General features: G+C 45.1%; 1 protein-coding gene across 4 annotated transcripts in view; it reads left to right on the top strand.

Moving 5' to 3' along the window:
• Positions 1-726, top strand: part of PARD3B (par-3 family cell polarity regulator beta) — a gene marked incomplete at both ends in the record, with an annotated part of 962,085 nt that extends 961,359 nt beyond the window's left edge. For all 4 annotated transcript variants that reach the window (XM_080932740.1, XM_080932743.1, XM_080932741.1 and 1 more), the window contains one exon: positions 369-726. In XM_080932740.1, coding sequence (XP_080788866.1) covers positions 369-726 — 358 coding nt within the window. The remainder of the gene's footprint in view (positions 1-368) is intronic.
• Positions 727-10,721: the final 9,995 nt, after the last annotated feature.

Raw genomic sequence — 10,721 nt, forward strand, 5'->3', positions numbered from 1 at the left:
GGCAGTCAGAGGCTAACTGAGCTGTAAGAAAAGCAAATATAAAAGGGTATAAGCAAGTGTTTCTTGTCATGTAGCAATGTGATGTAAGCAGTCCTAGGTGACACAGTGGCTTGAGGTTCCAAGGGCCTGAGTTCCTGCATCCTGGCTGTCCTTCCTCGGAACATGGTTTTTAACTTGAGGTCTAAAATGGCGAAGAAGAAGAGGATCCTCTCTCCTGTTCTTTAAGGGTGCACATCACATCTTCTAGTCTAGCCTTATCCAGACCAAGGATGTGGTCACAGCCAACTGCAGCCAAGGCAAAAACGTGTTCTTCAGGTGTGAGTAGCAGCCCCATTGCTCCTGACACATATCTCTGATTTTCTTCCCAGGGGAGGCTCAGCAGATCCTGCGGACTACCTGACAGCTTCACCCCGAGGGCGCTACAATGAAAGAGAGCTTCCATACTACCCAGGGCCTCATCCTGTACAGCCCCCGAGAGGGAGCTATCCCCGGCCCCCGGATCTGAGGGTGACAGACCTACGATACCCACAGTACTACCCACCCCCACCAGCCCAGCAGCACAAAGGACCCTTCAGACAAGATGTCCCTCCTTCACCACCTCAGCACCAGAGAGTACCAGTCTACCAGGAGATGGGCAGGGCAGGACCCCGAGGGGGCAGCCCTGACCAGTACCCCTATCGTAACCAGGATCCCAGGCAGAAGAACCCCATGACTGCAGCAGTATAGCTGAATGTCACCGAGATCTGCCAAGCAAGGAAGACATTCAACACCATCTTTGCCATTGCTAGAACCTAAGGCCTTCTCTCCTGGCTAAGGTGTTCCATGGTACAGAGGGGCTCTTGCTTCCCGAGGATGCATGGCCTAACTGCTAATCAGAGGAGGAAAAAAAAAAGGGCAGGGGTTTGGGGATGTGGATTCAAAAAGGAAGAAGGATACAGTCATAAAAACAATACTTCCTGATACTTGAAAGGCTTGCAGAATTGGTTGATTCGTGAGAGTGTCAATTGATTAAAAATCAATGGAACTATGCTATAGTAGCCCCTGGCTAGAAAACCAGTGCTACTTACGGCCCCCCACACCACACACACAGTAAAAGCAATAGAACAGAGGTACAAGTCTCTCTCTGCCAGGTCTAGTCACACATTCAGAAGCTCAGCCCTATCCTTGGAGGTGTGAGACCTACCAACTGGTAGAGTCAGAGGCTGCAAAGATGTATCTTCAAAAGCACACTGTTTTTACCGAGAACAAAGCAACCGTGTACATGACTAGTGACCTCTTGGAAACCTTAGACCCAAAGGAAGACTATTTCCTTATTTATAGTCTAGCTTGGGTTCCTGGTACTACTTGTTTGATACAGCCTTTTGAACTTCCTTGCCTTTGATATAAAAGACAGTAATTTGAATTTGAATGTAGTAATAGTGTCCTGGGAGGGTGTGAGCTGCTCAGAGCTTCCAGAAGGGAATTCATTCTGAGAACCACAGTGAGCAGGTGAAGGTGGATTGTCTCATGGTCCTTGCTTTCCTCCCTCCCAGTCCCTGGCAGCCTTGCTTGGAGACAGCTCCTTTTCGAGTCCTTCTCGAATGCCTACAGTTATTTTAGACCTCCACTTAAGGGCTAAAGAATACTTGTGGGGAAGGGAAACAGAGCCTGCTGGTCAGGCCACACAGAAAGCAATGTCCTAGGGATGTCAGTTCCAGACACAGTGCCAAACAGTACCCATCTGCCCCTGGGACAGCAAGTAGATGGAAGTGTGTGCACCTGTGTGTGTGTGTGTGTGCGCGCTCATATGTGTGTGTGCATGTGTGTGTGTGTGTGTGTGTGTGTGTGTGTGTGTTCAAACATATGTGATTACCAGTATGGAGAAGAGAAGATAAAATTGCCTTCTGGATGTTTAATGAGGAAGGAGTCAGGCAGGGGAAGTGGAGGAGAAGATGGTGAGATTAAGTCAGTCTCCATCTGCTCTATCTCATTAACAAATGGCAGGGCAAAGCTAAGGTCTCCACCTGATTTAAAAGAAAACCCATTCTGGCTTAAGGAACTGAAAAGCCACCCTGGCTTCCTCTGAGCTTTCCTTACACAGCATCTGAAGCTTCCTGTGTGACCCAAACGGGGGCACATGCACAAGACAGAGAAACAGCGTTCTGGATTTCTCAGAGACTGAGACATACGTTAAACCTTAAACATTCCTTCTCCACCCCGCTGAGAATAGAATATCACTGACCAACCAGTTTTTACTGAATAATAGAGTTCTAGACTCTATAGAGTAGCCATTTGGCCCAATTGTTTTTCTTTTTTTAACTTAAAATATATTTTGGTGACCAGGAATGATGCAACTGCTGGTTTTCAGCGTAAGTAGTGTCATTTGCTGGACTTAGGGAGAGATCGTTATCTAAACCACAATTACTGTGGCCCTCTGAATACTAGATCGTCAAGTTGCCTTCTGTCCTCCTCCATCTCTTTTCAGCCAGCACCCTTACAACATCTGTAATTTGTTCGATGCAGTGGAGGACCCCAGGTTCTGCTCAACAGGGTATTGTGGCCACACTGTAGGGTCCCTGGCCACCATGCTGGAAATGGCCTTTCCTTTGAGCCAAGAAATCCTGAAAAAATAAAAAACTTACATTGAGGGATAATGTAGTGTGGGGTGGCAGGGGTAGCATTAAATCAACTCTTAAGCCAGGAATCTTACCATATGCCGAGAATCCCAGCAGTAGGGAAGCCAAGGCAAGAAGGCTTCAAGGTAAAGGCTTGCCTGGACTACAGGGTAATTTTAAGATCATATAACAAGACCCTGTGTTTAAAAACAATCACTCTTCAGTGTGTTCTATATTTTGCTCAAATTTCTGTAAAGCCTTGATTTTCTCCAAGGCACAAGTTTCCCCTTGTAAGGAGGCTAGACCACCTGCAAGCTGGCCAGGGGTAGGTGACAGTGGTGTGCTGCGGGGGAGTTGGCACTTGAAGATAAGAGCTCTGCTCCTGTTTCCAGCTTCAGCATGTCTCTCCTGGGTGCACTGCACCCCTACGTGCATGCTTCAGAAAAGCTTCTCCAGACCTTGGCTTTGTATTGTACACAGCCAATCCTGAGAAGCCCTCAGAGGTCCACAGGTATTACTGAAGAGAACAAAAAAAAAAAAAAAAAAAAAAAAAGGGATGGTAACAGCTTCCTGTTCTTGCTTAAAGTAGAGCACTCACTGCATCAATTCTGCCCTAAAGAACTAACATTATAACGGTGACAGAGGCTGTCTCAAGCCAAGCAATGGTTAACAACAGCGGGGGCAGTAAGCTTTATTAGTAACATCCCTCCAACTGTCTCCCTTCCACAACTGTAAGACCATTTTTTTCCCAGAGTTCCGGTAAAGCATGTGGGTTATCTGGAAGTCCAGGCTATGACCAGCAGATCCCCCAGGAGAAGGGAATAGCTACCAGTGTGTTTACAGCCTTGGGAAAACTCACTAGGGTATCTCTCAGTAGCTGGGAACTCTAACAGAGAGAAGTCTTTCTTTTTAGGAAGAGCTACAAATCTACCACTGGCCCATCCAACTTCATGGGTCCTCTCCTCACCACCTCCTCCACCCTCTTTTTGTATGACTAGAGAGATAGGAGAGAAAACCTTTACTCTCTAAAGAATTCAGCTTTTCACAAGAGAGAGAAGCATGCCTCATTGGTCCATCACACCCCTGAGCTAAGGCAACATCCTTGTTGGCTTAATACTGTTTCCCCACAGGGGCAAACCAGTGGACAAACAAAGGAACGATTTTTTGGCAAGCAAAGCTTAGGAAAAGAAATTCCAAAAACTCATTATTCCTCAACTTTCAGAACATCTATGTAGGGCCCATAGGAACACATGGAGCAAAATCCTGATGTATTCACCAGCATCCAACAGCATCGCAGAGAAGCAGAGCCTTGGAGGCCTCATGCAGCCTCTGTTCTGCTGCTGACAGAATAAAATTAAAAGACCCACTGCCGTTATTTTTTTCTTTTTAAGGTAAACCTACCTTATGAAAGAAATCCTCCTGCAACTTCAGGAAGATCAGAGAGCTGTTTTCTCTGTTCCCTGGTCCACAGAGGCCAAACCTAAAAAAAAAAAAAAAAAAAAAAAAAATAGTAAATTGCTTGCTTTTCCCTCCCTGGAAATCAACCGAATTTGTTTTTCGGTTTTTTTTTTTGTTTTGTTTTTGTTTTTCGTTTAGTGTTTGAGCAATGTTAGAGAATTTCAGGCCTGTGGAAGGAATTGGAAAGTGGTTGATAAAGGAATGTGCGTCTGAAAATTGCCATCAGCACTGAACACTGAGAGCCACTGGCGTTATGCTGGGAAGACATCTCGCTGCCTCCTGGGTTCATGTAAACAGGAAGTCCAAGTTTGATGCGGTTAGGCAGGAGGGTGCTCTGTTCAGAAAAGTCGACAGCAGCCTTTCTCTGCTCCTCGGTCCATGCGAGCTCAGGTTAGGAACATGGCTAGAGACAGAAAGGGGATTCTTCATGGGATATCCCTACAAAGTCGCCTTCCCCATACAAAGGAGGAAAAATAGTTAGAGATCTAAAATAAGCCAGGGCTGTCACACTGCAACTGTGGCTTCAAAGTGCAACTCTTTCACCCACCCCCCACCCCCCAGTACTTAATAGTCAGGCAGTCGCCCCCAGCCTGGCTTTTAAAAGTTGGGTTCGGCTACCGAGCTCAGAGTGGGAAAGTGAACCGTCCCCAAAGACGCTTTGAGCCCATCTTTTGATCTGCTCTTCAGAAACTGTTCCGTTCCATCTGCAACACTCTTTGGTGCTGGAACATAAAACAAAGCCTGTCGTTTATCCCGTCACTTTCTCTAGTCCTTCCTGTTCTTGTGTGACTAGCACGTCATCTGCTCATGCGTTCTAAAGATAAATTATGTGAAACCGTAGTTTGGCATACGGGAAGGGAGAGTGGATTCTTTTACAAACTTTTAAAAAATAACCCCATTTATATCACCGAAGACATTTTGGATGTTATTGTACATGAGTATATAAATTTTCCATGTTTTATTTTGCATTAAAATAAAGCTTTATTCAGTCAGTGGGACGTGAGTATTGTGCTTTGTTTGGCGAATCTGATGAAGGATGACCTAGACCTGCTCCCCTATAGAGCAACATCTAATACAATGGTTCTCAATCTCCCTGAGCTGCAACCCAACAATACAGTTCCTCACCTTGTGCTGACCTCCAACCATGGAATTATTCTGTGGCTACTTCATAACTGTAATTTTGCTAGTGTTATATATCATAATATAAAATTTTTTTTGGAAACAAAAGGTTTGTTGATGTCCACAGGTTTGAGAACCACGGTTGAGTAACTCTATAGTAACACCGAGAACAGCAACAGGGCAAAGGGGCATCTATCCGCTGCATGCAGACAAGACTGGAGAGAAGCTGAACGAACCGCACTGTGCTCCCAGGACTGACACTAGGCAAGCCCACTGGGAACTCTAGAGAACAGTGAGCCAGTGAACCCTCACAACTTTCCCAGGCAAGAATGAGTTAGCTGTCTTTTATGCATCATGGGTACCCCAAGGAAGAGAAAAGACCCAACGTCAGGCAGTTTTCTTCAACTGGGTCCTGGCACCCAGGACCATCTTTGGTTAGCTTTTCATAGTGGCTGAGAAAGTCATTCTTCTGTGGAGGGAGATCTTTTTTTTTTTTTTTTTTTTTTTTTTTTTGGTCCTGGACACTAATGACCCACAGCTCTTTTTAAACTCATATGCAAGCGCTCTCCAAAATTACCTGCCCTCACTATTCTGTGATGGGTGATGATACTACCACACCCACAGCTACAAGGCAGAAATCTGGGGGTGGTTATCACCTTTCCATTTACATTCTACCCATATACACATAAACCCTGTAGATACATATGTACCCTATAGACACACACATGAGCCCTGTAGACACACATATGAACCCTGTAGACACACACATGAACCCTGTAGACACACATATGAACCCTGTAGACACACACACATGAATCCTGTAGACACACATGTACCCTGTAAACACACACATGAACCCTGTACACACATATGAACCCTGTAAACACACACATGTATCCTATAGATACAACATGTACCCTATAGACACACACATGAACCCTGTAAACACACACATGTATTCTATAGATACAACATGTACCCTGTAGACACACACATGAACCCTGTAGACACACACATGTACCCTGTAAGCACTGTGTAGCAGTCCTCAAGCCTATACTTCCTGGTGCTGTTGGCACAGCTAGGCACTTTTTCTCCTCAGCCTCACCCACCGACATCTTTAGCATCTCGTTTATCTCTGAGCTCCCTCTCTCCAGCCCACCTCTGTTCTCTAAGGCCAGCCACCTGCTTTCATAATCCCATTTCCCTGGAATACCTCATGCCCCTCATTTATGCAATGGCCTAGAACTCTTTCATGCTGTATTACCCACCTGCTCCCAACTCTCTACTCTTGGCAGAGGGGGAAAGGGGAGAGATTCTGAAACAGAGAACTGGCCACATCACCTAGCTACCTGCCGAGAAGTCTTTGAAAAAGAATACTGAAAATGAGTAGACATGGCTTTAAAACATTGATTAGGTGCTAGCCACTGATTTACTGGGTAGCCTTGGGCAAGACACTATCTCTCTGGCATTTCTAGTGAAACAAACTTCTCTGAATCTCACAAAAGAGATTCACCTCCACCCAACACCACACTCACAAACCACAGCTTGAGGTGGACTAAGTTGGAAATAGTCAAACCACAGGGAACGGATGTAAGGGACAGGGTCTGGGTGTCTTCTATTCCAGAGACGAAGTTAGCAAGCATTCATCAGTACACTGTGGTAATCGCTATCCAGAAAGGGCCGGCACAGTTTATCAGTGGTAAGAGCCCTTAAGCCTGATGACCTGAGTTCAATACTGGAACCCACAGTGGGTTTGTCACTGAACTTCCACAGGTGTACCATGGTGCATACATGGATACACACACACACACACACACACACACACACACACACACAGTAAGTAAATCTTTTTAAAAATAATCACCAAAAATCAAATCCCGTTCCTGCTCATATACACAGATGAGCGCATACATCCATCTTAAATTTTCTGTGTCTCTCTAACACTTGGAAGTTCATGTTGCAAGTTCCAAGCCTTCCAAAATCAGCCTGCTGTTCCTCCTCACTACTGCCCCTTGTTTTCCATCTGTGCTACTATTATTTAAATGTCTTAAATGTGATGTTGACATGTGTCGGCAATAGGAGCATAGCTGTCCCTGCTTTTTCTCTAAAAGCCTTGGAGTCACAGGGGAGAGACTGGCTTCGTGACACCCAGCCTACCCTTTGAAATCAGAGACCAGAAGTAGCTAGAGGCTAGGAGACCTAATGCTGAGGACCACCATTTGCCAAACTTCTTCACAACCTGGGTTCTACCTGGGGCCCCGCTTTGACAAGGCACACCAACGGGATAAAGCAGGACATGAGGGTCAGTCACTCTTTTACCTCAATCCTGGTGACAGGAGCATTGGGGTTTTGCTGCAGAAAGACCTAGACCACAGTTTCATGAGGGAATCAAGACTATATGGTGATTATTCGTTGAGATAGTATGGATTCCACCCGAGGGAGTATGATTAGTGCCTGCACACTGAGGCATCTGAGTTTCTGGTCATCCCAAGAGTAGCATCCCATAGGGAGTTATATATGTTATTGTGAACTTATTTCTGGAAGCAGGGATACAAAACTCACCTCAACAACTCAGCAAACATTGGACACCCCATTCTGTTTGAACAAGGTGCAAGGAACTCGGTGATCTGCCACCGAACAGACCAAGACATGGCCCCCGCCCCTCCTCCCGGGCACTGGGTTGGTAATTCCACACGGTGTGTTACTGAGATACCTTCTGCAGATCCTCAATAAAACTTTTATGACCCGTATTACAGTGATTAGTTTCCAAGTCTGTGTGGCCATCTAAGGTGTACACAGTTGTAACACATTGCCTGGCTCTGGCTTTATGCTCAAGAAATATTTGTTGAATTCATCTGGATGAAGAAATGAGGTGTGAGGATTCTTTCCCTGAATTGCTGGGCTTCTGACATTCCACCCTGAAGCCCAGACCATAAATCTCCTAGGCCTGTTGTTAAAGTTCGCCTGGCATTATTCTTGAAGTGAAGGGTGTTAGCTCACGTGAGCATGCCGGAGCCTAATTTAAAACACGGAAAAAGCAGGCCAGGCAATTGTGAATGCAAGGGGTAATGCATTATTTAGAGGGTAAAGAGAGACTTAAGTAAAGAGAAAGTGTATTACTTAAAACTGACTAGGATGGAAACACTTTTAGTCACACCCGATTACTATGATTATTGTATAATTCCTGGATTTTAGGAAGAGCTTTGCAATCAGTTACATTACTCCGCCTGCCTCTCCACAGCCAGCGATGCTGAGCTGGAACAACTCTCCGGCCCTCCACAAAGAAAGTCCTGGGTACAATGGTCCTAAAATAAGGCTTTAATGAAAGCTGTTTAGACACATCCAAAGAAACTATAGGTTACTTTGTGTCTTGGAAATTGAAGTTCTCTTTCACTGGCTACACTTTTCCTGACTAATTACTGTTTACATTTCAGCTGAATATTTCATGACCACAGTAATTTTGTCATCTCACACAGTCAAAGACTATCAGGGTCTTACTTATTTTACATTGGAGAAACTGAGGCATCCAGATGGTGACATCCTGTAACCCGGGACAGTGAAGGAAGGCGGGAAGCTACCCCATCCTGTCTCTTTGTTGTGGATACTACTAGGCTCACTTCTTTACAGAGTGAGCAGGCACTCCTGCAAATCTCAACAGAAGATCCTCTGTGACACGGGCCAAGGTGCTTCACATCCATTCAGTGACCATATTGTCACTGGTCACAGTTAAAGATGTCTCTGCTGTTCCTGTCTCAAGACTCTTGAGTTAGTTACAGTTCTTGCCACTGTGACAAACGCAAATTGAAAAAGATTTGGCTTTGGTCTTTTTGGTCATTTGAGTTTGGGATTCTTGTGGGTTATTATTTTTTCCTCATAGTTTAAGGGATGTAGTATATCAGGACAGTGGAGGCGGTGGGACCATGGGGCAGTTGATCAGAGAGGAACGAATGCTGGTACTCCACTGTCTTCCTGACTTTTCCCATTTTGCTTCAGACCATTAGACGACCATTCCGTATGTTCAGAGTGGGCCTATCCCACCTCCGGTAAACCTTCCAGGATATTCCCTTCTAGACATACCCAGAGGTGTATTCTAGATGATTCCAAGCGCAATCAAGCCAACAGGAAGATTAGCCATCACACCATTTTAATATCATCCTTTGAATGTGAACCTTGGGCTGCTTGAGAGCAACCCTAACCCTACACCGTGCTCAAGAGTTTACTAAATACTCATTTATTCAGTGATAATGGATGGGTGACATCTTTCAAAGAACTCGAAGGGAATTCTGCCAACCTTTGCTTAATTTCTGAGCTCTTAGGGCTGCTTGATTTAATAAGAAATGCCCCCTCAGAAATGACAGTGATGGTCCAACAGACCCCACCGCGGAGAGCCCGAGTTCAAGCCTACAGACTCTGAGAGGAGAAAGCCATACTCAGAAAGAGCTGCCGCCAGCCAGGCCAAATGGACAATGCCTTTGAAGGAGCGATACGGCCCGGAAGGCCTGTGAGAGGAAACCAACTTTGACCACAGACTTGGGAAGTTCCTATGAAGATAAAGCATCTGGAATCACCTAAAAGGACAGGAAAAAGAGAAAGTGGGCAGACAAAGACATTGTTTTACCAGATAGAGAACAGAGGCGCAGGGCCTAGGATGGCAGTTCTCAAACCTGTGGCTCACAACCCCTTTGGGGAGTCACATGTCAGATCCCCTGCATGTCAGATATTAATATCATGATGCAGAACAGCCCCAGAATTACAGTTACAAAGTAGTAATGAAAGTAATGTTCTGGGGGGGGGGGGTCACCACAACATGAGGAATTATGTTAAAGGGTCAAAGCATTAGGAAGGTTGAAAACCACTGGAACCAGGAAGCTCCCAAACATATGTGAGCAGGAAGCAGGAGGAGTAGCCAGTAGCTTTCAGTACTTAATCTGAGCCAGAGATCAGCCTAAATGTTCCTAATTTACCTTTAGGATCTTCAGGTTTAGGATTTCTAAGTCAGAGCCACAAAAGAGGACAACTTGTCTTTGGGAAATTCAGATCCCAGCACAAACAAGCTACTGAGTTTCTTGAAAGAATCCTGCTTAAAGAACAACAGCTTGTAAAAGCAACATGCATGTAGACTTGGAAAAACTCTAAAGTCAATTTGCCCAAAGAGGAGGGAGCCAGCTCATATGGTTACAAAGCTAGTTTCCATGTTCATTAGGTAGACACGACCCCATTCTACAGATGGGAAAACTGAGAATCTAGGCATCAAAGAATGCAGGGAACAACTAGCTTTGACTTGTACCCTGTATTCTCAAGGCAGTGATGGAGGGACATCGAAGATAAAAGAGAAATCCTGCCATCCTTTCTTTTAATTATTTGTACCTCCCCTGACTTCTACCATTTAAAGTGCGGGCAATGTTAAACATAGTCCTGAACCTGTAAATGCAGATTTTGACATTTCGGTTTTGGGAACAGGCAGCCTTATGGTAGTCCCCCTATATAATATATCATAATCTACACAGACAGCAGTTTTGAACGGAGTCCAGGCAAGTAAGTTGTGCTTCT

This window comes from Micromys minutus, assembly GCF_963924665.1.
Source record: "Micromys minutus genome assembly, chromosome: 19".
Classification (NCBI taxonomy): domain Eukaryota; kingdom Metazoa; phylum Chordata; class Mammalia; order Rodentia; family Muridae; genus Micromys; species Micromys minutus.